Source organism: Coccomyxa subellipsoidea (genome assembly GCF_000258705.1).
Source record: "Coccomyxa subellipsoidea C-169, whole genome shotgun sequence".
Classification (NCBI taxonomy): domain Eukaryota; kingdom Viridiplantae; phylum Chlorophyta; class Trebouxiophyceae; family Coccomyxaceae; genus Coccomyxa; species Coccomyxa subellipsoidea.
In genome coordinates this window covers 444,856-470,429 of record NW_005178039.1, presented here as the reverse complement: position 1 = coordinate 470,429, position 25,574 = coordinate 444,856, and the positions used below count along the sequence as shown (strand labels likewise).

The 25,574-nt window shown below is 55.5% G+C and overlaps 4 protein-coding genes across 4 annotated transcripts; 2 read left to right on the top strand and 2 right to left on the bottom strand.

Annotated features, from left to right (window-relative positions):
* Positions 1-17: 17 nt before the first annotated feature.
* Positions 18-905, bottom strand: COCSUDRAFT_32546 (hypothetical protein). Its single transcript, XM_005649541.1, has one exon. It carries the CDS (start codon positions 344-346, stop codon positions 137-139), a length of 210 nt encoding a protein of 69 aa, XP_005649598.1. The 5' UTR covers positions 347-905; the 3' UTR covers positions 18-136.
* A 434-nt stretch (positions 906-1,339) lies between these two features.
* Positions 1,340-5,523, bottom strand: COCSUDRAFT_61299 (hypothetical protein; the record flags this gene model as incomplete). Its single annotated transcript, XM_005649540.1, has 9 exons — positions 1,340-1,513; positions 1,826-1,966; positions 2,770-3,012; positions 3,331-3,543; positions 3,906-4,079; positions 4,531-4,674; positions 4,875-4,955; positions 5,216-5,289; positions 5,442-5,523. The coding sequence occupies 9 exons, from the start codon at positions 5,521-5,523 to the stop codon at positions 1,340-1,342; spliced, it is 1,326 nt and encodes a 441-aa protein (XP_005649597.1).
* A 1,594-nt stretch (positions 5,524-7,117) lies between these two features.
* On the top strand, positions 7,118-18,458 carry COCSUDRAFT_61298 (hypothetical protein; the record flags this gene model as incomplete). The annotated part of the gene is made up of 15 exons (XM_005649539.1): positions 7,118-7,240; positions 7,709-7,888; positions 8,175-8,288; positions 8,675-8,905; positions 9,254-9,635; positions 9,956-13,341; positions 13,596-13,778; positions 13,938-14,147; positions 14,380-15,284; positions 15,622-15,958; positions 16,309-16,401; positions 16,885-17,169; positions 17,491-17,595; positions 17,907-17,963; positions 18,342-18,458. 15 exons carry the CDS (start codon positions 7,118-7,120, stop codon positions 18,456-18,458), a joined length of 6,708 nt encoding a protein of 2,235 aa, XP_005649596.1.
* Positions 18,459-18,492: 34 nt separating this feature from the next.
* On the top strand, positions 18,493-25,560 carry COCSUDRAFT_61297 (hypothetical protein; the record flags this gene model as incomplete). Its single annotated transcript, XM_005649538.1, has 14 exons — positions 18,493-18,519; positions 18,797-18,964; positions 19,289-19,360; positions 19,906-20,112; positions 20,448-20,590; positions 20,953-21,130; positions 21,427-21,539; positions 21,916-22,072; positions 22,343-22,408; positions 22,789-22,935; positions 23,459-23,575; positions 24,031-24,174; positions 24,471-24,621; positions 24,911-25,560. The coding sequence occupies 14 exons, from the start codon at positions 18,493-18,495 to the stop codon at positions 25,558-25,560; spliced, it is 2,340 nt and encodes a 779-aa protein (XP_005649595.1).
* Between the last annotated feature and the right edge of the window lie 14 nt (positions 25,561-25,574).

Below are 25,574 nucleotides of genomic sequence, written 5' to 3'. Positions count from 1 at the left end.
GGAGATCCAGAGGGCTTCCAGAGCACCCGGCTTGCTGGGAGTAATCTTAAAGGAGAGTCAAGGCATTCCCACGTGGTTTGCGCGCGCGACAATGCGCTGAAAAGAACGGCAGCGGTGACCTGGGCGAGCAAGATGGTCACAGCCTGAAATTGCTATGGTTGTATGATGTACCATGTGCAGGGGATGTGCAAACATTGGGACTTGTATTACCAGACCTGGCAGATGTGTAGCAGCTGCGCCTATGTATATTCAGCTGGGTCTTCCAGATGCAGGTGTCTGAAATATTTGTGTTCAGGAGTTGTACCTCACTGGACCCAGGGAAAGAGTGTATTGTTGCTGGTTCCATGCCAGGACTTTGTATTGAGCAGTGCATGTCGCACTGCAGTTTGCCCTTTTATTTGTACATTACGGCAAGAATGAAAGGGGATTGCATCAAGGCAGCTCTGTATGCTTGCTCCAGACTGTTCTGGCACGCTTCCTTTGTTTGACGGAATCGTGTACAGAGGACTGTGTGCTTTTGTACTGGCTCAGCGCCTAGGTGCATCAACATTTGTGATTGGTGTGCAAGTTCTCGTTATGTAGATATTGTATCACTGCAGGCGGCGCTATGAATTGCTGCGATTTAAGTCTTTGCATCTATTTAAGGGTCGTATTGATGTCTGTTTACTTGGCTAGGCAGTGTATTGTACAAATGGACCTTGTGTTTATTTAAGTCTTGATAGCATGCCGCATGCAGCAACAGCGGCTGCTCATGATTATTACATTTGAGCTTGGCATTATCATTTGAGCAGTACCTATTCATCAGTCCAGGAAGCCAAGGGCAAAGTTTCTAGCAGCACAGTCTGGATTTCTCATCCATATGGTTAATTCTAATGGTTATCGCAACAATTGTAACGGGATCAGCCAACGAGTAACAATTCCCGTGCATTCTGGGCCGAGCACACAAACATTTGAAACTCTATCTTTGAGGCCTCCTAGGAGACATGCTAACCAAAACGCCCTCGCTCTCTAGAGCACCGCAGAATGCTTCACCAGCTGCAGCCTACATCTATGAAGCAATGCAGTATTGTTCGAATTAATTGTTCAATTGAGCATCAGGTCTCAACACTGGCCAAGGGTCCAGTCTTTGCCACCTTGGCTCTGCGCGCTCATGAGATCAGCTCGGTCTGAGGCACATCAGCATTCCCTTTATTCAACTTCACGCAGGCGACTTCAAATCAATTGAGAAACTCGGTGAAACTCGATTTCGGCTCCGTTTTAGCGCTTTGAGCGAAGTTGTTCTCCCCGCTGATTAGCGTTCCCTTGCTTTGCAATCACTTGGCATGTGACAGCGCATCATTTACTGCACCAGAGCCACAAACCAGGGCTGTTCCCTGACGCCACTGAAATCGGCGTCCCCGGCAAACTGCTCCTTTGTGGCTGTGCCAAGTGACAGAAGCCCAGCAAGGGTGCCTGCTATCTGCTGCTGTGCTGCTGCGACTTCATGCCCAGGAATAGCCCCACAGGTCAGCGCCTGGGCGCATGTGCATGCATAATTGTACCTGCGGGTATAAAACCCAGCACAGTCAGCGGCATGTGCTGATCTGTGAAGTGCAATCTCTATGCCTTGTCGATTGTTCTGTTGCCATCTCACGTCGATTTGCTAGGCACACAAGTCACTAGGGAGTGTTGAAAATTATGCAAAGGTTGGTTGACCACCGCAATGGCTGCAATAAACAATTCAAAAGCTTCAGGAACATCGGATCACAAACTATTTGAGACAACGCCTGAAGCAGGCAGGTGGCAGGGTCAATCACTCAGGTAGACCACAAGGTATATACCTGACATCACTGCGTTCTCGCAGACCTCCTATTGCTTCTGGCCGCTGCAGCACGATTACATATGCCCTGAGCGCCTCGCTGAACCTCTGCGCAGCCACCTCCCGGTTGCCTGTCTGCTCTGCCAGCTTGCCTAGAGCTGTGTTCACCTACGCGCATGCATGTTGCCTTGTCGTGCAAGTGAATGTTTAAACATCAAATCCGCGGCAGACAGATAAGAGCCTGCAGTTTGATTTCAAATTCAAATTCGGAGCAGCCTGATCTGGACACCAGCTTCTGTTCTTCTTGTACCATGTGTACTAGCTTGCACTGCGCAGAACTTTCTCAGGGATCTTCAAGAGTGCCCAAGCCCAGGTTGCCATTTTCCAGTTCCAACGGCCAGTTGTGCACAGCTTTAATTCAGATTGCCTGTCAATATGGCGTCAAGCATGGCATTGATCTCTGCACAGACATGTCCCACTTGAGCCATACATGCAGGTCAGCAAGCTTATTGCACATTTAACTTTGTGTCGAATCAGCTGACTTATTTAAACACCACATACTGCCACACATGTGTGCTTGAAGCACTGTGCAGGTCAAGTGCAATGAAACTGCCCCTTAGGTAAACAGACAAGCAAGCAAGCAGCAACCATTGGAAGACGCAATCTCTAGCCATCTCTTCTGGCACCAGGGGTATAATTCTGATGCAGAGGCAGGAATGCCAGGCAACGGCAGCCACGGAAGATGAGAGGGCAACAAAAATGCCATTACTCCAAAAGCCAAAAACGCCCCTACTGGCGGGGAGCGGTAAAAATACTGAGCACCGTGCCCCCGGTTGATGGGGTCTTGCTTGGATCTGGCGCGTCCAACAAGATGTAGAATCGTGGCAGGCTTTACTGCAGCTTGTCTGCAGGACTTACCGTGCCTTTTGGCAGGAAAGGCATGTAATAAGAACAAAACTATTCCTCCGCACCTCTGCGGTACCAACGAGGCCGTCCGGGTCGTGGCCGTTTACGCGCAATGCAGCGGAGTAGCCCTCGTCCAGCGCAGCATTGTAGCAGCCGAGCGCCTCCATGGCGTCGGAGGAAGCTTCCGCGGCGGCTGCGAGCACGTCTCCGAGGGCGTTGTGCGGCTGCGGGTCCCCCCGGTTGAACGCGCAGCTCTCCCGCAGCCGCGCGGCGGCTTCTGCCAGGGAGGAAGCTGCCAGCGCTGGATTCTGTCGCCACCAAAGATCAACATTCAAAACAAAAAATAGCTTGCCAAGTTGAAAATTCATCCAGCCGGATGCTGTCTCCATCATGAGGCAGTATCTGGCCTCACCCGGCCTCACCCTCGGATGACCTTTAAGCAAACATTACCTTTCCAGCGCATGCCATGCTACAAGCATATGCTTGAAAGGTAGTACATTCTACACTTTTCTAGTGATGGAAAAGCATCCTCATTTTCTTAGATTCCTCTCTTGATGATGGCCTTTCTTGGTGCACGTCAGTAGCATACAGGAACGCCCCTCCGTTTACCACAGGAAAGACCTCACCTTGGCGTGTGTGCCGAGCGAGTGCAGGCCCACGCCCCAGTTGTGCAGCAGGCCCGGCAGGTCATCTCCATCCTCGCTGGAGCACAGCGAGCATGCCTTCGCATAAGCCGCCATGGCCTCCCCATACACCGAGCCCACGCATGACTCAGCATCCCCGTCAGCCGCGAGAAGCTCTGCACGCTTCACCAGCGTGTCCGCTAGATTGCTCCACGTCTGCGTCACATCACGTGCTGACTTAGCACGTTGATCTGATCATGAGTGAATTGGTTCCATGCCCTCTCGGGATACCAGTCTCAGGCTGCCGACCTTGTGAATACAAAGGTAGCTTTGCATAGTAAAGACACGCAGAACATTACTCCAAGAGCACGGCAACAACTTGCAACCACGTGCTTGACGAGCTGCTTGCCAGATAGGCCCCTGAAAGAGCAAGAGGACAGCAAGTTCACAAGACAGGGGTGTCTTTATGACACAGCTGCTGAGACTCAGAGGCCTTGTAAGCTTGCTGGACATGACTCCCAGTGAAGACAATGCTTTGAAGGCACAACTCCTATGTGCGAAGAAGCAAGTGCACTCACTGCAGCATCCTCCTCCTGTTCAAGGGATCTCTGGTAGCCTTCCACGGAAGAGATGAGCAGCTGCGTGGCAGCTGCCAGGTCGCCGGTAGCTTCCTCCACGTCAGCCCAGGCCGCCAGCACATTCGCAGCGTTCACACATGCGTCCACACGCACCCTCCCGTCTTCGGCCTTCACCTGCAAATGGACATAGCTGACTCAAGAACTTGATGTTCAGTCAAAAGGAGACCCCTTAGAATCTAGATGTGCCCTCAAATAATGCTGCATGTGGCTCTGCTGCAGGCTTGCTCCTAAAGGCAGATTCCATAAGCAGGATTTCAATGCATGATTGCAGAAGACATGATGGCTTGGCATGCCATGCAGGTATGATTGGTTTGTCACTTGGAGGGGAGCTCAGCCAAGGAAAGCTGGTCTGCTTGTCTGTCTCAGCACACCGGGTTAGTACCAACACCAAGATATGTCCTCCAAGCTACAAACATACAGCAAGAGAGACATGTGCTGTATCCATGCAGCAATTCCTAAAGTGCTGCATGCGGGAATGCAATCATATAAGGAAATCTAAGAATTCAATCTTTCAAGAAAGAAATGTGCTGCAAGGGCATGCTGTGATGTGGACATGGCTGCTGACCTTCTTGTAGGCATCCACGCTCTGCCTGAAGAGAATTTTGGCGTTGCTGCGAGCGTCTGCCTCCACAGCTGCTGACAGCTGCGAGTCAGGCAGGGCCGAGCATGCCTCCAGGATACACTCTGCCAACCTCTGCATGCTCTCACCCTGCGCATGCATTCCCTCTCCCCACCTCATGTCTGCACCGTATATCATGCGCATGCCTGATTTTGAGGCCCTATGATTGCAGCTATCATGCAACGCCTTCCTTCGAACAGGAATCATTTATCAGCTGCCAGGCATGCTAGCCTGTAACTCCACAGCAGACAGCATGCAGAGTGTCATCATGCAGCAAGACTGGATCTCACCAGCCCAAAGTAGGCATCAAGAAGCCTGCCTGCGGGCAATGGCTCGTCCTTCGCTAGCCTCACACACTCCTTAAAGGCAGCCTGCACCCCACACACTCCCATCAGCCAATTGCAATATAATACTGAGTCCATGCATGTGACTGAGGCTGGCAGTGAAGTTTCCCTATTGCTGAGAAGCTGGTATTCAGCCTCAGCACGAAAATGGCCTGGGGGCATTCAGATCCACCACGATAGACCACGATCTCTGCCTGAGTAGGACCAGCTACCAGCATCATACACGTGCATTAACCCAGAATTGGCGACACTCTTAGTTACAGAAGAGGATCCTGCTGAAAGTGCACCGCTGCCTGCTGTAAGCCGGGAATGGCCGCCCCGCCGCTCTTCCTCTCAGCCTGCTGCTGCAGAGTCTCAGCACCTGCAATGAATTCACGCATATTACGCTGAGCACTCCCAGATTTTGTGAAATACGTTCATGCATGCCAAGAGCTGAATATGCGCAACTACACTTTCCTAGCCAAGCAATGCTTGTGAATGCATTGACAGGATTGATAGTTTGACGTTAATCACCGTCTAAAGCCGCAAGAGAGGAGTTTCTGTTCTCCCTTGCTGCAGGACCCTTGCCCCTGTTCCTGCCGTCTGAGAAGCCCATTGCTTTTCAGCACGCCCAGGTCAACACTCGTCTCAACGCGTGACCATCCTCTCTAGGTGGCTATCAAGTCCCCGAATTTCAATTAACGCTGCGATTGGCCGTGCCCTGATGGCTTTGCCTTAGTGGATCACATGCCCTACTAATGCCAGATCCAAATATGAAGCTACCTCTTCCTGAGGTTGTCCCCCTTTGGGCAGTATATTTTGCTGTAAATATACATCTGTTGACAGAGAAAATAATGTGATCCGTGCAATCTCTTCTCCACTGGACGGCAGTGACTAGGACAACGTTAGCCGAAACACAAAATTAGCAATATAAAGCTCGTGTCAACGGCACTTTTCTTGACTTGAAAAATCTAGCCAAGCATCACCACCGTGCCTTCGAATAGAAGAGGTTATAGTAATGAGAAGGTCCAGACTGAAGACCTACGATTTGAACCAAACCCTCGCTTCAAATCCCTCCATCAGTGCCGGGTCATAAGGGTGGATATTGCGTAACCACGGGAGTGGATTGAGATTTGGTCCTTTTGAGCCGCAGCTTTTGATCGCGATCGCGGGACTAAGACATTGTTTCTGCAACAGCTAGATCTACGAAGAGCGATCAGATTGACATCGGAAGAAGGGCACCCATCTGCTGCAGGCGACTCAGAAAGGCAAGACCGTGTCCCCAATGATGCTGACGCTATGTGCACGTTGGTTGTTGACCGATGTGATCGTTGATACAAAAAGATCTAGGTAATGTGTGTTCCGAGAATAGATGTCGTCTAAAATTGATTTAAAAGCACCCGGACGAGCCCCTCGGATCTGCACAACGGCCGAGATAACGCAGCAAAGCTCCTCTCCTTTGTTATTTTTGACTTTGTTGGGGTTATATTATGAAGCTGCAGTTTCAAGACCTTCACAACCTACACTCTGAGACCGGCAAGATATTCTGTGTGGTCGTGCTCAGGTTCTCTTGAGGATGCATCCATTTACGTTATTAAGTTTTGGGACGAGTTGCAGAACATATTGAATGCGCCGTCCACAGATTGATTCGATGAGTGCAATTTCAATAAGCTCAGAGATGTTCACTCGTCTCCCATTGGTATCTCATATTTTCTCTCTGTGTGAATCTGATAGGGTTTTGTGCGTTTTGCTTGCAGAGACACTCATCCGCCTGGTGCAAGTTGTGGTTTCCACCTGATGCTACGTCTATACTGACGCAGCAGTGAGGTGCGCAGATTCCCACCACAGGTAAGAAATGTCAGAAGCAATGCGGCATTCCCTGACTTGTACAGAAGTGCTTGTCTGCATCCAGTCTGTTGTGTTTTGCGCAATGGATTTGACTCATGTTGCACTGTCAACATCTACCATCTGCACTCTTGTCTGTTGTGCAATCCACAAGAGAACTTGATGTCCAGGCACCATGGTCGATGCTCATTTTGGCCTTGCTCGAGCGGCAGTGCTCTCCTGTACCTGCGCACGAGCATGGCGCCCGTTCGTGCATATCAGCAATGCCTGAACGCCGCAACAGACCAAGAATGAGTGCTGGTTGGTCGTCAATAATTAGCATTAGTCAAAGCCCATAAAGAAGTTGCATGCGTGGCAGGCAATAAATGGCGCCGCCCGCGCGTGATGTGCGGAGCGTGCGCGAGCGTGCGGAGAGCCTGTCGCTTGGCTTCTGCTCGCCCACGCCATGGCCCGTCAACCCCCGCAGCCTCCATGGCCGCCCCGCCCTCGTGCGTTCCCTCCTCGGCCCATGTCATTTATATAATATACAGGGCATGCGAGCATCTCCCTGTAGGCCAGAAGCGGACCGGGTGCAAGCCCCTCTACTTCATGTCCCGAGATGACGGTTCCAGGCGCCTCCCTGTGCTTGATTGTTGTGGTAATTGTCCTGAGTCTGCATGTCCTCTGTGCCTTCCTGGCCACACAAGGCCGAAGTAGATTAGGTGCAGACGCTGGACAGTGCTGGCAACAGCCATGCAAAACTGACCCAGGGTGAGAATTGATTGCTTCTTATAAATTGGGGGAGCAAGACATGCCTGTGTGCATCCGTATCCCTCCCACATGTCCTTTCTTTGGTGGCGCAGACAAATTGCCAATTGCAGTATAAGTGTCTCCCGGCCTAAAGCTGGCCTCATCAATCTCTCGGAATTATATGGCGGCTAATCTCTAAAGTGAGGTTGAACATGACCTGATTGCAGAAGGAGCTGGTGGAGAGGGATTCTGCAGTGCGTCTGGGGGACAGCAAATTGCTAGAACGCATACGCACGCTAGAAACAGAAGTGGCGGACAGCGACGAGTATGCGGACGACTTGGAGCAGCAGCTGGAGCAGCTCAGCACTGAGAAGGACTCCCTTGTTGCATGCGTCAGCGTTTTAGAGGTGACCTTGTTGCGCCAACTTTCACATATTTCTGGCGCATTCCTTCATTTGTGATGGGGTAGGCCCTGTATGCTTGCCCTCCTGTCAGTGGAGGTATTGCCCTCAGGACTTTCATCACAGGTGCAAGGTACTGTAACCCAGCCCAGTGTGCCCTTATGCAATTTAGCGTGAAGGCGGGGACTTAGGGAAAGAGTCTGGCCAATTTAGGACGGGGGAGACTATGGCATTTTTTGCTGGGTGTTGAGCAGTGGCCCTTGCCTGATGGGGAGATTTGCAAATGCTGCAGGAAAAGAATGGGGCGCTGGAGGGCGCCAATGCAGATCTGCAGAAGGCGGCTGAGGCGGCCAAGGCTGCCCATGCCGATCTGCAACAGAAGGCCACAAGTTTTGACGAGCTGAAGGTGCTGCCTGTGCCTTTGTGCTGCCTGTTGACAGTATAGGTTGTGTCATGCTCACCCAGCCTTTTGTAGTGCCACGGGCCTTGTTGGTCGCATGTATTCTGTCTTCACGGATGTATAGAGATCATTCAGATCTCCTGAGCCTACTTGCTCGTAAGCTAATCAACCATGCATGGCTCGACCAAGTGATTACTCTGGCTGTGAGCGCTGTTCAAAATGCTCAATCAGCAAGACCAATGGGCTAGTTCATCATGGCAACCATGGTGATCGCAGTGATAGTAAGCAGCTTTCACAAATTTCCTCACAGCCAGATCGCTGCTGTCAGGGAATGACACTATTTCATCAAGGCTTTCAATTGCCTTTTTACTCCAAGCTTGTTTCCTAAACAGGCGTCCCTGGAGAGCAAGGTCGCTGAGCTGGAGGCCAGCCTGGCGGCAGAGAAGAGCGAGCGCATAATCTTAGAGCGCCAGCGCAGCGCAGGAAAGCCCCCCCGGGCCCCCCCCTCTCCGGGGGGCCAGTCCCCCCGGGCATCCCCCTCCAGCCCCTTCGGCCGCTCCGGCAGCGGCGGCCAGTTCGAGCTAGCCGGCGTCGGGCTGCAAATTGCCACCCTGGAAGTCCAGGTGATTGACTGCTGTTTTTCCCCCCTTGCTTGTTGCCCCCAGAATATATCAATTATTTTTTACGCTGCTTCTGTTACTGTGCCCAGAGAAAAGGTGTCTCTCAGAACTGTTAGGGTGTCCAACTTCACAAATGACATGACTGCTCCTCACTTTCGTGTCCTCTTTTTTGCCTTGGTCTTTATGCACTTTATTTAGTCTGGCGAGGGCTTCAAAGTAAGTATATGTAACTGCCTTATTTTCCATGCCTGAATTCTGCCAAGAGCAATGACACTGCCAGCAAGCACAAAGGCCAGCCACGGTGTCAAAATATTATTTCACTGCTGGAGCTGACAGCCAATGTGTGCGCAGGTGTCAGAGAAGGAGGCGCAGCGAAAGGAGCTGGAGCATCGCGTGGAGCAGCTGCAGGCGCGGCTGTCGCCGCTCGACGCAGACAAAGCAGAGCTCGCCGGGCGGCTGGCCGGACTCGAGAAGCGGCTGCGTGAAGCCGACGGCGCGCGTGGCAGCCTCGAGAAGAAGCTGCGCTCGGCGGAGTCCGCGCGCGCGGACTTCGGCCGCCGCTGCAGCGGGCTGGCCGCCGAGAAGGCTGAGCTGGCGGGGGTCGTCGAGCGGCTGGAGGCTGAGCTGGCGGCCGCCAGATCTGGCGTAAAGGAAGCCGCTGCCAAATCCAGCGCGGCCGAAGCCGAGAGGGCTGCCGCGCTGAAGCAGCTTCGCCAGGAGCTTGCCGACGCAGGTGTGGACAGATGTCCGGCTAATTTCTCTTCAGTATGTGTGGCAGCAAATGGTGGCAGAAGACATGTCAAGCCCTGCGGCCGGGACATGACATGTTCATATGCATCTTAGGCATGATATATCTTTTGCCCTTTGATCAAAGCTGGATTGATCTTGCACCTCAAGCAGCCTTGTACCTCAAGCAGTCCATATGCAGTGGCCTTTTGAGTGAATGCTTAGGCAAGGAAGGGGCTCGACATGCAGAGTGCTGATGGCTTGTCAGGCTTATGTGTAAGGACCGCTGATATATAGGAGCTGAGTGTTGTTTCTATTGTGTGGTAGGGGCCGAGACCCAGGAAGCAAGGAAGGAGGCGGACATGCTGTGCACCAAACTCACCTCGGTGGCTTCAGAGAGGGAGGCAGCACAGGCCGCCCTGCAAGAGCTGAACGCGAGCTTCGCCAAGCTGGCGTCAGACAAGGACAATGCCACAGAAGACCGTGCTGAGGCCGCCAAGAAGGCATCAGCGCTCGATGCACAGCTGGCAGCCGCAATTGAAGAGCTCGCCAAAACAGGCTCAGCCCTGAAGGCTACTCAGGACAAGGCGGCTGCAGCGGAGGTGCTCGCAGAGAAACGGGCGGCGGAGATTGCCGGCTTGACAGAGAAGAACAAGGGGCTGCAGGCAGAGGGGGCAACACTGAGGGAATGCCTGCAGACCCTGGAGGCGCAGCTGGCTGCAGCAAAGTCAAAGTCAAAGTTGGGCAAGCTCAAGGAAACGCCCCAGGATAGAGGCGCCAGCAAGGACGTCAAGGCGGTGGACTCGGCCAAGCAGCATCCAGTCAGCTCACCGGTCAAGGGTGAGACAAGTGCGGCATACGACGAGCTGCAGGCAAAGTGCGTCGCAGCCGAGCGGGAGAGAGCCGCGCTCGCTGCGGAACTGAAGCAGCTCAAGGGCGATGTGGGAGGCTTAGAAGCCAAGCTGGCCGCCAGCGCAGCAGCAAGGCAGGTAGCTGAGAGCTCCCTGCAGCAGCTTGAGCAAGAGCTTACCGCTGCAAAGACGGCCCCCGCACCCCAGAAGAGCAGGGGTATACTGCCTCAGGCGAAGGGGGCAAAGTCTGAGGGCCCGGCGGCGGATGTAAGAGCGCTGACGGCGGCGCGGGACGAGGCAGTTGCGGCGCAGCGGGAGCTGCGGGAGAGGCTGCAGGCGCAGGAGGCGGTTGCCGCGCAGCTGCGCGAGCAGCTGCAGGAGCTGCGCGGCGCCACGGCCGCCGGCGAGCGCGCCGCGCGCAAGACCATCGGCGAGCTGCGCGACAAGCTCTCCGTGATGCGCTCAGCCCCCGCCGGGACAGCCGCCTCGAGGGATGTTCCCAAGGGATCTACCCCCGCCCCGGCCCCCGGCGTCGGCCAGGCGGCGCTGATCGCGCTGGCGAGCTCGCTGTACATGGGCGGCGCTGCGGCGGCGGCAGCCGCCGAGCCGGCAGCTACCGCGCAGCTGCCACGCGGCGACGCCAAGGTGCTGAACCGGCGGCTGGCCAACGCTGAGGAGCAGCTGCGGACGGTGCGCGAGGAGCGGGACGAGCTCCGGCGTGAGCGGCAGAGCTGGGAGTCGCAGCGCACGTCGGGTGACGGCGACCGCTCGGGGCTCGAGAAGGACCTCTCCGCACTGCAGGGGGACCTGGCGGCGGCCGAGGCGCGGCTGGCGGAGGCCGCGGCAGCTTCCGAGCAGCTGCGCGCGCTCCGGGAGCAGCACGCCAGCCTGGAGGCGCAGGTCAGGGACCTCCAGGGCAAGCTGGCTTCTGCCGAGACCGAGCTTGCCCGGTCCAAGGCCGCCGCGGCTTCCCAGGAGAAGGCACTTTTCAAGGAGCTTGAAGCCAAGTTGGCCTCAGCTGGGGCCGAGCTGACAAAGTCCAGAGAGCTGCACACCGCAGCTGCCGAGGAGAAGCATGCTGGCTTCAGGGCAGAGGTCGAGGAGCTTCAGGGCAAGTTGGCGAAGGCCGAAGCCCAGCTGACGCGCGCTGGGGAGACACAATCCGCGGCTTCCGAGGAGGCACATGCCTTGAAGGCGCAGATTGAGGATTTGCAAGGCAAGCTGGAGGCAGCTGAAGCCGAGCTGGCGCGCTCTGCTGATACACATGCAGCAGCTTCCGAGAAGGCGCACGCCGGCCTGCAGGCGCAGATCGAGGAGTTGCAAGGCAAGCTGGAGGCAGCAGAAGCCGAAGCAGCGCGCAATGCAGAGGCGCAAGCCGGCCAGGAGAGGGAGCTGCAGAGCAAGGTGGCGGCCTTCGAGACGCAGAACAAGCAGCTGGTCGGCCGGATGACGGCCGTGCGCGCCGAGAAGGCTGCCGTGGAGAGGCAGCACGGTCAGGCGCTGTCCCGGCTGATGTCCGAGGCTCAGAAGGACGCTGCCGAACGCTCAGCGGAGCGAGAGAAGTTCCAGAACGAGCGCGTAGCCGCGGTCGCAGCTGTAGAGGCCCGGCTGGCAGCGCTGCAGGGGGGGAAAGCAACCGTGGACAAGCAGCTTGCGGATGCACTAGCCGAGGCCGAGCGCGTAGCTACACTCATGCACAAGAACGAGGCGGAGCTTAAGAAGCAGCTTGAGGCGGCGGCTGCCGACAGTGCTGCGCGCAACAAGGAGCATGCCGGCAAGGTTGCGGATTTGGAGGCGCGGCTGAAGGACGGCGCTACAGCTGCCAGCAAGCTGGAGGCGCAGGTGAAGGAGCTGACCTCAGGGGAGGGGTCTGCTGAGGAGGGGCATGCGAAGGCTGTGAGGGAGATGGAGAGGCGCCTGCAGCAGGCTGATGCAGACAGGAAGGCGCTTGAGGAGAGCCACGCTGCTGCCACTGCCAAGCTGGAGCAACAAGTGGAACAGCTGACGGCAGCCAAGGCCTCTACAGACGAGAAGCAGGCGGCGGCAGTGCGTGACCTGGAGGCTCGCTTGCAGCAGATCACTGCTGACAAGAAGGCCGCTGAGGGAGAGCAGTCTGCGGCGATCGGCAAGCTTGAAGCTGCAGTGAAGCAGCTCACAGATGACAAGGCTGCAGCAGAGAAGGCGCAATCAGCAGCAGTGTCCAAGCTGGAGGCTCGTGTGCAGCAGATGGCCGCTGACAGGAAGGCTCTCGAGGACGCGCACGCCACAGCTAAGCAGAAGCTGGAGCAGCAGGTCAGGAAGCTGGAAGCAGAGAGGACGGAGCTGGCGCAGGCCAAGGAAGATGCAGAGAAGCAGGCGGCGGAAGCTGCCAGGCAGCTGCGCGACCTTGAGGAGAGCGCCGCGCGCCAGGGCAAGCACGAGGCGGCTGTGAAGGAGCTGAAGGCCAGTCTGGCAGCGCTGCAAGCCGAGAAGGACTCCCTTGCACAAAAGCACATCGCAGAGCTCTCCGCAGTGCAGAAGGAGCTCGCTTCAGCGCGTGCGAAGGCTGCAGCGACGCCTGTCCAGGCGGCCCAGCAAGCGCCAAAACAGGCCAGCGGTGAGTTAGCCGCCGGTGCGGTGCCTGTTCTGGCGATGGGAGCGGCCGTTGTTGCCGCTGCGGCTGCGCATGACCGGTCTCCGGCAAAACGCGCCAAGGGAGTTGGTTCCCCGAGCGCCAAGGATGCGAAGCAGCCGCGCAAGGCCGAGGCTAGGGGCCTCTCCGGCAGCGACAGCCCCAGGCTGGCAGCCAAGGAGAACGCTGCAGCGGCGCCGGAGCAGGGCGCTGATGTGGAGGGACTCAAGGCTCGCCTCGCTGAGGCACAGGTGTGTTCCTGTGTTTTCTTGTAGCAGACTGCTAGCTTGGTAGCGCTAAACTTTTACGTGAAAAGGCTGCAGGTTGTCTGTGTATCTTTACATACCAGCACATCTGCTAAATGGCAGATTGTGTGTCTTTGTCTGGAGACCTGCACGTCTGCTTTGAAATTCAGCTGGTGCTTGCACATGCATATGTCCAGGCAGCATTAGCTTTTGTGGGTTGTCCAATACATTGTTCAAGGGCTGTGGTGCGATGTTTGTAGGCTGAGAGCCAGCGGCTGTCAAAGAAGCTTGAGGAGCTGGAGAGCGAACGTGCGCAAGTTGGCGAGAGGGCGGCAGCTGCAGAGGCAGCCAAAGCGACCGCTGAGCAGAAGCTGGCGGCAGCTGAGGGCCAGCTCAAGGACTTGGAGACAAAGCTGACCGTATCTGAGGCTGCTGCGAGCAAGGTGCCCTTCTGTTCCCTCTACTCAACAGTTTCAACACCCAAGTCTGCCTGTAAGCAGCATAGAAAGATGAGCATCGTGGTTTTCCCTCTTATAAAGGTGCGCTCAAGCTAACATCCGCGCCCGTTATCTGATTCTTTTGGGGCCATACTGTGTCCGCAGGCGCAGGCAGGCTCTGCAGCCAGTGGCTCAAGGGACCTCTCAGCAGTGAACGGCGGAAAAGGATCGGCACCGGCAACCCCCACAAGGGACGCTGCGCAGACCAGCGCCGCGATTAGTAAGCTGGAAGCCGCCGTGCGTCAGCACCGGGAGGAAGCTACCGCGCAGGCAGCAGCCGCTGAGCGAATGTCCAGTCAGCTGGCGGCGCTGCAGGTCAGTGCTCACTCTTTAATTGTTGTCTTTTGTATACATATCTCTGGCGGCCACTATCTTAGCAGAGTCCAGATACCAAGAGCCGAAGCTAGATCAGCCCTGTGATGTCAACACTGTGTACAGTTGCTCTGCCTTCAATATTTGGTGAACTGCAGGCAATGCCGTACCTTACATTTATAGAACAACGATATCACACTTTGAAACATGTGTTAAATATGTTTCACTCATGTAGGAGGAGCACAACAGCCGCTGCACCCACTGGATGGCCGAGAAGGACGAGTTAAATGGCCAGGTCACTACTCTCCGGGCAGAAATCGCTGCCCAGGAGAAGGACCTGGGCAGCCTGCGGGCAGCCCAGGCTGCCCAAACCGGGCAGGCCGAACGGGCGCGCCAGCTGGACGCTGACCTGGCAGCCGCCAACGCTGACCGGGACGGCCTCAACGGCCTCATTGGCTCGCTGCAGGCAGAGGTTGCAGCACTGCAGAAAGACATGAGCGGCCTCCAAGACGCCAAGCGCGAGGGGAAACAGGCCGCGCAGAAGGTGCAGCAGCAGCTGGGAGCTGATCTAGCAGCGGCGCAGGCTGACAGGGATGCGCTACGAGGGAAGCTGGCTGAGCTGGAGGGGAAGCTGGCGGAGAAGACGCGCGCGGCCGCCCCGCCGGCGACGCCGAAGAAGCAGCCGGAAGGCGCCAAGGAGCTGCCGGAGCAGGGGGAGCCTGATCTGGCGGCTGACCTGGCAGCAGCCGGGGAAGGTGCCCGGAAGGCGGAGGGCCGGGTGCAGGAGCTTCAGGCGCAGCTTGCGGCTTCGCAGGAAGCCGCACGCGGCGCCGAGGGGAAGCTGGGAGCGGCCGAGGAGAAGCTGCAGGCGGCTTCTGCAGAGCAGAGCCGACTGGCGTCCGAAATAAATGCCTTGCGCGCAGCCGGCGTGAGTACTGCGGCTGCGGCTGCTGCTGCTGTTGCTGTGTCAACACCCGCGAAGGAGAAGAGGAGGGGCCTGTTTAGCCGGCGCTCATCCAAGCAGCTGGAGCCGTCCAGGGTCGGCGATATTGCCCGACCAGGCAGCGCCGGGCAGCCCGAGTCGGCCGACCGGGCAGCCCTTGCCGAGGAGATTGCCAGCCTTAGCGCTGAGAAGTTGAGGTGTGTATACTTTCTACTGTGCATTGCCAGCTCTGATGAAGCGCAGCCGTTTCAGCGCTTATCAGGCAAATATAGAGCAGAGCACAGACACTTGTTTTCTGATGAAGTAGTCATCTCAGATCAGGATGCAAGGGGCCACAGTGCAGAGTTGTCAAGAGCTCCATGATGCCCATATGAGCCCCTTTTTATTCTGCATCATGGTTCCTTGCATTTGCTTTTTGGTGATTTGCATTCAAGAATTGACTGTTTTCACTGCTGCCCTGTTTTGGTGATTGTAGGCCTTTGAAGTTGCCAGAAAACCTCTGATTGTCTCACTTCTGTCTCCCATCCTCCGCAGGTTGGAGAGCACTCTGGAGTTGCTGCGAGCAGAAGCAGAGCGTCTGCAGCAGTCAGCCGCTCAGCACAGCACGCCTTCAGGCCAGGCTCCGTCCGAGGAAACTTCCCAGGCGAAAGCAGCCGCCGAGGAGAAGGCCCGGGAGCTGGAGGCAGCTGCCGAGAGGGAACATCGGCTGCAGGAGACCGTGGCGCAGCTGAAGGCGGCAAACGTTGAGCTGGAGGGTGCGCTAAAGCAGGAGAGGGAGCGGCTAACTGGACTGGAGTCTGACCATGAGCTGGCGGTGTCCGGCCGACGCGGGCTTGAGACAGAGAAGCGCGACCTGGCCTCCTCCCTGCAGGTGGGCATTTTGCAGAGATTGTTTTTGGGCTCACAACACTAGGGGACTGATTGTCTGTGGCGTGCGGCGTGCTGTGCCGCCTCCTCTTGATAATATGTCTGTCCTTTGCTGGAGTTTCCGCGCAAGATAGTGTTTGGTTGGGAGGAGACTTTTGGCATGGTCACCGTGAGCTAGGTGCGGTGCCAATGGAGACGCATGCACTGGGGTCACTTTGGGGCAAGATTGTTGAGTTGCCAACAGTGGCTGCCTAGGATTCTTCCAGTCTGTGTGCCTATATGAATAAGGCGTGGATATCAAGAAATCGAGTTATTTTGTGTTTGCTGAGGCAGTGTGGGCTGTGTGTGTGACAGGCTGCAAACGCACAGCTGGCGGATGCACAGAAGACACACGAGGAACTGAGGGACGCCCTGGCCGAGACAGAGGGCAAGCTTGCAGTGCAGCGGGTGAGTTTTGGATTGCTGATCCACTCAAGCATGAGCAGCAACCTGTGCTGACGCAAGCATGCCATCGACACCTAAATTTATCGGGTGCAAGTGGCTGGCACCTTCTGCAGATTTTGCTGCTTCTCCTGGACGTTTCTACTGCCTTGGATTTCTTGCCTGGACCTCTGTCCTGGCGCATTGTCAGCCAAGGGCCATGGCTGTGCCTGCTTTGGACACGTCCAGACATAACAGTCGTCTACCTATCACCGCATTCAAGACCCAGTCCCCTCATCTGACAAGTCCACATCATCTGACACAGGACTGCACCGGGCCACTGCACGAGCTGAATATCGACTGCAACTCCTCTTGCTGTGTTGATCTGCACAAGCGTCCTTGGTCAGAAGCAATTTGGATGGCCCTGTGCTGCCATCCCCTTTGCTGGCAGCTGCCTGGCAGCTACATCACTGTAGAGAGTGTGACACCCGCAAGATTCGACTTCTGCAGGAGCTGACAGTGATGCTGGAGTCTGAGAAGGCCCAGCTGGCTTCCGGGCACGAGGAGCGCAGCCGCGGATTTGCGGACGAGAAGAAGAGCATAATGGAAGGCCACGAGGCGTTCATCCGAGGGCTGCAGGCTGACATGACGGCGGCGGCGCGGCGCAGTGAGTCACTGGGTGAGTCACTGGCGGCCGAGCGAAGCCGGCGCGAGGAGCTTGGCCGGGGGCACGAAGCCGAGAAAAAGGGGATTGTCGAGGGTCACGAAGCAAGAGTCAAGGAGCTGCAGGCGCAGGTAAGAATATAACATAGCATGCATTCCTTTGTATCACTAAATGGGATTTTGTAATTGTTTATTCTTCTAAGCGCTCGTCGAGTTCGGTCGGGACTGCCCACAAAGATACTGTTGCAGATTGGGGTAGCTGCAATGCATGCGACACTTGGAGGGACACACACAAACCCAGCAAAATGACAGATGTATGCTTGGGTATACACAAGTCCGAATTGCCTATAAACTTCACAATAATGCAATCCTGCCGCAGGTCAGGCAATGCTCACAACACAGAAAACCCATGAAATATATAGTCAAATGACAGATGGATGTTTGGCTTGGCAGGTGCAGGCTGCTCTGCAGAAGGGAGATGCTCTGGCGGCTGAGAAGGCCCAGCTGGAATCTCGCGCACAGGCCGCCACTGCCTCTGTTGCGAAGCTGGAAGATAAGGTGAGTCTATTCTCTCACAATGATGCACGACTTACCAGAACTGTCACTGCTGCATTGGCTGGTGCATCCCGATGTGAGACTCACCTGCAGAGTGGTGTCAATACCTGCAGCTTCCCAGCGCCGTTCTAAGTTACTCAAAAAAAGGGCATGTGACAGAGGAAACAGCGTAATTTCTCTTTACAACTGAGTTCCTTTCTATATCTTGGCCTTCCATGCAAATCACTGATATTAGTGGAACACAACTCGGCAGTGGGTGATCGACCCTAACAAGAAAAGTCTTGAATAAAAATGGTTGCTGCGTGGTTTTGGAGGTGACGGATCTGGAGGGCGAGGTGCTGGACCTGAAGGAGCAGCTGGCAGACCTGGAGGTGGGCACATGTCAATCCCCTATGCGCACTGCCTTGGGCTTTGGTTTCAAACAAAAGCCCAAAGCTCTCTCTATGTACAAACATATTAGTATTATTACACGCTTTTCCTGCTGGAGGCAAGGTGCGTCTGCAGACAGGCTGCAGTAAAGGCTGCCAAAATCCTACCCCTTGATGGACTCGCCAGATCCAAGCAAGACCCAATCAATTGTGGGCACGGTGCTCAGTATTTGTACTGCCCCCCCGCCAGCCGGGGCCGGTAGATAAAGACAAACATATACTGGAGCAATAATCGTGAAACATACCCATATCCTCTGCTGGGAAGGGAGAGATTCTGACTTGAGAAACACTACTTAACAGCGATTTTTTGCCCTCCGGCAGGCCATACGCACGGATCTGGAGGGCCACGTTCAGGAGTTGTCCGAGCAGCTGGACGCAGCCGCCGCCGACAGCGCCGACAAGGCCAAGGCTCTGCAGGCGAGAACTTTCACCTACTGAACTGCGTGTTCTAGTGCCTGTCATTCTGACGCACATGGGCGCTGAGAAGATGACAGAGATTGTGATGCTGTGGTACACCATATGGTTGCCCTTCTTGGATTGCATTTCGAGCAACGGAGTGCACCTTTTATGTGCAGCAGGTTGGTGGGTATGTGTGTCTGGGTACCAGCACGAATGAAGAACTGCAAGTTTTGTGCCGGTCGGCAGACCCCATCTCAGTCTCTAGGCACTGTAGGCGCAATATTATGCGCAACACAGTGCCATGACTCACGCCAAATGTGGCAATTTTCCTTGTTGATCTTGCTGGTCTGACACCCGATACATGCCTTGTGTCACAGGAGCTGGAGCACATGGAAGAGGTTGTCGGCAAGGTCAAGGCCGACGCCAAGCGCTCGGCCACCGACAAGGCAGCGGCTCTGGAAGAGGTGTCCAAGCTGGAGGCGCTTGTTGCGCAGCTGAAGCAGCAGCAGCCGCAGAGCAAGGGCCTGGGCGAAAGCACAGACAAGGTGTGCTGTGAGTGTGACCTGCAAACGATGATTTGGTTCTTTCTGATGTGATCGTGCATGGCCGTTTATTCTGTTCAATATAGCGTGCATGCAGATGCAGTCGAGCGCACAGATACGGTGCCCCGAATTCGAGGGCAGAGGGTGTACCCATTCCTTACTCTCTTTACTTTAGAGATGAACTTCTGGAATTCCTGTCATTCACCTCTGCAGTCAAATCCATTCTCGCTATCAAACACTAAAGACAAACACACTTTCCTACTTGCAAAGATGAGTACACTACAACACGGCATGCATAGAAAGTAATACACCTTGCTTGATGCGCAGGCGTCGGCGGAGGCTGTGACTTCACTGCGCGCTGAGTGCGACGCAGCCAACAAGAAGGTGGAGAGCCTGCAGGTCAGAGCCCACCTCTACTACCTTCTCCTCATAGAAAATACAACATTCCGGAAAGATCACAGTAGGAAGTTTGGTATAAACGATACTGAACTTGACGAAAGCTTCGAGATGGGAAAATTTGATGTACTGGACGTCACTCATGGTGGCGGGCACTATTTTAAAGGTTCCAAGGGAAGATTGCAAAAGTGGACATGATGCACTGTCTCTACAAAGTTATCTCCACAAGATACATACAACCATCTCTGTGGAGACCTGAAGTGCGGGATAAAAGTGACTTCGAGGGGTGCATCTTTGGAAGGAGAGTGCAGAGGTTTGCATGATGCAAACCTTACAGATCTGGAGATGCTTTTTACCATCTCCAGGGCTTTTGAAAGCAACACCGTGGGACAGAACAGATGCCCACAAATGCATCGTCAAAGGACATTGCAGGAGCACGCAGGATGCAAAAGCTGCAGTTTGAAGGTCTACCCGACCATCTCCAGTGCTTATTAAGAGCTTGAACACAGAAACAGAACTGACGCCCAAGAGTGTCCCTTGTGGAGCAGGGGGCGGAAGCTGCGCTGAAGTCGGCGCGGTCGGCGCTGGCGGCGCGCGACGAGAAGCTGCGGGGAATGGCGCGGCAGCTGGAGGGAACGCGTGCAGAACTGGACCAGGCTCGGAAGGCCGCGCCAAAACAGGCACCGCAGCCGCCGCGCCTCAAGGCCGTCAAGGAAGAGGAGGAATTCGTCGACGAATCCCCCCGAGCCGCCAGGGTAAACTCCCTTGCTTACTATTACCCTGCATAAACTTGCCAGTGTTCTGGCTCTCGAGTCTTTGGTAGTTGCCGGGGAATCGACTGTTTTCCTTGTTCACTTCCCATCACGGAGTCACTGGAAGACTGGCATGAATTGGGTGTAACGCCGCAATTATTCATTTATAGTCCTCAAAGGCTTGTTGAAATCGCCTCTGCAGAGTACGCCTCAATATCTTAATTCCTCGCACACTGTCAAACACATGCAAACTTATATTTTTGAGCAGTTCTGGCAATGCGCCAGTGTAATGTATGCATGTCTGTGTTAGTGCGTGAGGGAGAAAACTGTTTGCGCAGGGCCCGAGCGGCTTCTTGCAGGCAGAGCCATCGCCGATGGAGCCGGACCGGCGCAGCAGCAGCTTTGACGGCTGGCTCACCAGCGCTTCAGCCGCCACCACCGCCGGCCGCGCATCCGACCCACAGTCCACGTCAGCCACAAGGTGATTTTCTGATGACGCCGCTCTGGTGTGAGTGGTATCACTTGTCCCATTGAAACGCAATCACTCACAGGAATGGACATGGGGCCAGCCCATGCCACGGCTCTATGCGTCTGTCAGGCTTCAAACATGGTCTTAACCAAGGTTTCCAGGCAGTGAAGCAGATGCTTCTAGATGCTCGTTGATACATCAATGGGATGCTCTCACATAGAGAGTTGCGCTGCGCTTGACAGTGCAATTTCTTGTGTTTATCAGCTGCAGTGTGGCTTGGTGAAGGCCAGTTAAATCCCCTCTCTTGTCGAAACCATGCACAGATTCTCGTACCAAGGCCAGTATCATGACCCCCTGTTGTGTACAATCTGCAGGGGATCCGGTGCGGCAAGGTCGGGCAGTTCGGGGATGAGTTCGCGTTCGCGACGCAGCAGCCGCACCGGCGCGAAGGACAAGGAAGTCGAGGCGCAGCTGAGCGCAGCCAAGCAGAAGCTGGAGGCGCACCTGGCCAGCCTTGGGGGACTGCAAGATGACTCACCAGAGCCTGAACAGGTGCGCAGCAGTTTGCATCTATGCAACCGCCATTGTTCTTGCACGATTGTGGCTTTGTCATCCAGAAACCTGCATACGGCAGTTGTATCCTTTCTTCAATTACAAATTTAAGATCTCCCTTGATTTGCTTTGAGCTTTGATGGACTCTCTTTTGCCACAGGCTGTACTGGGCTGGCATGTATCCAGAGGGGCGTGTCATTGGGCTTGCTCTCGGAAAGTGCAGCAAGACCTGAAGCAGGGCTCATGTTCAGGTTGTTAAATGTGAAGTCTGAGAAGGTGCGGGCTGTTCTGGGCAGGACTCGGCCAGGGAAGTCACAGCGAGCCATGTGGCTGAGGCTGAGGAGCTGAGGCAGCAGCTGCAGATGGCGCAAGATGAGCTGCACAAGCACCTGCAGGAAGCTCAGATGAGGTGCGTCCTGCGGCGTTCCCTGCCTTCTTCACAAACTTACCTGGCTACCCGAAGTGCAGCATTATTTTGCAAATGCTCCTGTGCTGCTGGGCAGAACCATCCAGTAAGTAAAGGATTGTGCCTGCTTCTGCCTTGCATCCCGGGTGCAGCCAAAAGCCTGAGGCTAGATTTGACCGTTGTTGATTCAGAAATTCCATTTGCCCGGACAGCGGGCTCCTGAAGTGTACAAGGATCTTCTTTTCCTGCACCTCAGAAGCTTGGTTCAGCATACAAATTGGCACAGCCGAGGGCTCAGTACAGAGGGGCCTTGCACCTGGACTAGCAGCGGCTTAGTCGGTTTGCTTTGGACTGATGGGGTGGCTGTGTGCGTGTGCAGGAAAGCTGAGGACGAAAGCAAGATCGAGAGCTTGGAGGTTGCGCGGAGCTCGCTGGAGGAGAAGCTCCACCTGGCAGAGGCCAGGAAGATGAAGCTGGAGCAGCGGGTCTCAGCCCTCACCAAGCAGAACGCTGCCCTCGCGCGAGCAGGCACTCAGGTGAGACCTTGCTACCTTCAGGGACATGTTATCCTGTCATGTCCATGCCAAGCCGAATGCTCAATGGCAGATATTCGATCCTCAGAATCAAGACAGGATGAGCATTTTCTCATCAAGTATGAGTGTGTTGATTAAACGAGATTGTTGGTGTCACACTGTCAGCAGTGTTGGCAATCAGCTATGCCATGATTGGACAGTTGGATCTGATGGTCCCTGTCACAATTGCATGTTTGGCGGATCAATAAATAAGGATTTGCTTGCTGTGCGCAGGTGACAACCAAGGAGGGCTTGGATGCTGTCAAGGCGCAGCTGAAGGGCTACACCCGGGGCATGGAGGTAGAAATTCCCATTGCAATCTCACTCCCTGAACAGATGGTCCAACATTTAACGCGGTGCAGAGGCTTTCGTCGATCTGACGGCTGTCTGTGCTGCATTTTTGCTGCTTGACAGATGAAACGTGTTGATTTTATTTCGCAACAGAAAGACCAACTGCCCACCACTTCTCTGTCCAAGCTGCATCACGAAACATTCAATTGCAGACAATTTGCTGAAGCTTTGCGGCTGTAGCCCTGGCCAGTGAAAGGCAGTTTTGCTGCACACCAACTTCTGCTGCGAGCTATCTGGTGTTGTGTCATCCCGCCTACAAGCTGATACAGATGATCTTGCACGTTTTGAACTCATTATGACAAAATGCTGACTGGGTGTTGCCTGATCAGGACGGCAAGGAGGAGGCGCAGGCGCAGATAGAGGAGCTGGAGAAGGAGAAGAAGAAGCTGGAGCGGAAGCTGGCCGCCCTGACAGCCAAATCAAGCGCGCTCAAGGAAGCCAATGAGTCACAGGCAGTCACCCTCGACGGCCTGCAGGTAATCCCTTGACGCTTACCTCCTCTGAGTATTTTTGCATTGCCGCAGTTTTCTATGGAAACCAGTGCAGACTGCACATCATGAAACCACCCTCTGCATTTTATGGGATGGTGCATGGAGTCTGCCGGGTGGTGACTAGCAACGCATGTGCATATGACATCCAGCTTCCAATTTGGCGTCCGACACCGGGTGGACACCTGTGAAGGAAGCGGTGACACTCTGCTCTGTTGTCAGATCTCAAAGAGCTGCTCAGGCCTGCAAACAGGCCTTTATGCAGCCCTGCGCATCAGGCTTTGCAGCCGTGTGCTTGCTCCCAGCTGCGGCCTTGGCAGCGCCTGTAGCCCGCGGTGAATGGCCATGACTCGGCATGGTGACATGGCAGTGACTCAATGTGCTGACTCATCCTGGTAGCCATCACCAATTCAGCAAAGACCTAGCGCGGTGATTGGCCATGACTCAGAATGATGATATGACAGTGACTCAGCATGCTGACGTACTGAGATGGGTCTGGGCGGCTGTGTAGGCTGTGAAGGAGCAGCTGAAGGGGTATGAGAAGGGGTTTGCGGCCGGGGGCAAGACAAGCAAGAACAGGGAGGCGGACCTCTCCTGCGTGCAGGCCCAGCTCAAGGGCTACTCCGAGGTGTGCACCCCACTTCCACCCTTTCCATAGACCCCAGGAAGCACAAGTAACCTTGCTGCTGTAATTTCAGTTCCCAGATGTCACTCAGAATCCAGACACAACTCTTGCTCCTCCCTTGCTGCTAATATTTATCTGAACCCATGGCTTCCAGTTCTCAACATGCTGTTTGGTGCTTTGACGGTCTGCGCTGGAAAGCCACTGCTAAAGTCTGAGGAATGATATCATTTCTCCCCGCCACGGGCACTCCCCCTGTGCCGTTGTCATTGCTTATGCTGCAGACAAACCTCACTGCATTGCAGCCTTGTGTGACCGCACCATGCCCACTCTTGCAAGCATCTTCATGTCCCAATTTACTGCCAGTATTGCCTATGAAGAGGCGCGCACCTGACTCCAAATATTGGCATTGCATGCATTGCAATGCTGCTAAGATGTGAAAGGGGATGCGCTGGATTCAGGGGCTGGAGGCCGGACAGGCTGAGGCTCGCGCGGAGATCGCAGCGGTGCAGGCAGAGTCGGCAGATGCGGAGGGGCGAGTGGCTGTGCTGGAGGACAAGATAGAGGCGCTAGAAGCCGAGAACGCCCACCTGGAATCAATGAAGGTGCCCTGCTTTCCCACCTCAGAAGAGACAAAGGACTGTTTGCCTGGGGATCTGACACTAGAAGTACTCGCCAGTATTTGTGCTGCCACATCCCTCTTAAAGACATGTTTGACACAAAGGCTCTTGCAGGAAGAACGCGCTTGCTGTGAAAAAGTATCTGATGCAATGTGGGTGAGTGCCAGCAAAGGGTCAGATTGTGCCAGACGTTAACGTTTTCATTGTCACTGCATGCCCCGTGGAAGACAGAAGTTATGCTGTTGTTGATGAGCTGATAAAAGGTCTGCTGTGGGGGGCAGAATGCGTTGGAGGGGTGGGTGCGCGGAATGGAGGCATGCAAGTCTGAGCAGGAGGGGCTCAAGAGGGAGAAGGAGGAGCAGCTGTATGAATCCCTGGAGGGTCTGAAAGCAGAATTGGATGCATACAGAAGCAGAACCTCAAGCCTTGACGGTGAGCATATACCCCTTTGTCTTGCTTGCGAGTGCAGCTGCCTTCCTTAGATTTGTGCGAACACGTGCATGGCTTACTTTGGTTGTGACTGGCATCAGTCAGGCTCTTTACTGCATATTGTTGTGCCAGAGGACCTTTTCCTGCAGCGTGTATTGCAACATACTTCTGTATAGCAAACTGGATATGTGTTGCTGCTTTCTGGCGAAGCCAGGCATGCTTGATGGATCACCGTTTTCATTACTTGCTTGGATCGCTTGCATGACGCCTAGATTCTGCGTGACCCTGGAAGGGACGGTGGCGCAGCTGAGCGCTGAGCTGGAGCTCGAGAGGAGCCGCTCCGCCTCGCTGCACGCCGAGAAGGCCGCACTGCGCGGCCACCTGGCCGGCATCGTGTCGCGCCTGCGCCCCGGCCAGCTTCCCGGCTCTATAAACCCCGCCGGGGGCGCGCCGCCGCCGCCGGCAGCGGCCGCGGCCGCGGCGGCCGACCCACTTGCGGTGGCGGCCGCCGCGCTGCTCGCCGCTGACTCACTCGCTGAGTCACCTGCTGAGTCATCTGCCGAGCTGCCGGGTCAACCACTCGGAGAGGTCGCCGTTGACGGCCGGCTATCCCTGGACGCCTGGGGACGTAGCGCCACTCCCAGAAGCACTGCTGGGAGCTCTGAAGTCAAGCAACATGACCAGGGAGCGAAGCAGGGGTCTAGCAGTGCGGATGTGTCGGACGGGCTGAGCGTGCCGATCACACCGGGCCGAGCAAACGAGCCGCCGGTGAAGGGCAAGGGTGAGGAAGGGGTGGTTGGGGCGGTGGGCAGGGGAGGCGATGAAAGAGAGCAGCACCATTTTGCGCCCAGCTGCAGCGCGGAGGAGGATGCCCATGTGGCCAAGAGGGGCCGTGCTGACTCAGCGGAGGACTGGACTTTTGCTTCAGCAATGGAGCACTGAGCTTTTGAGTTCAG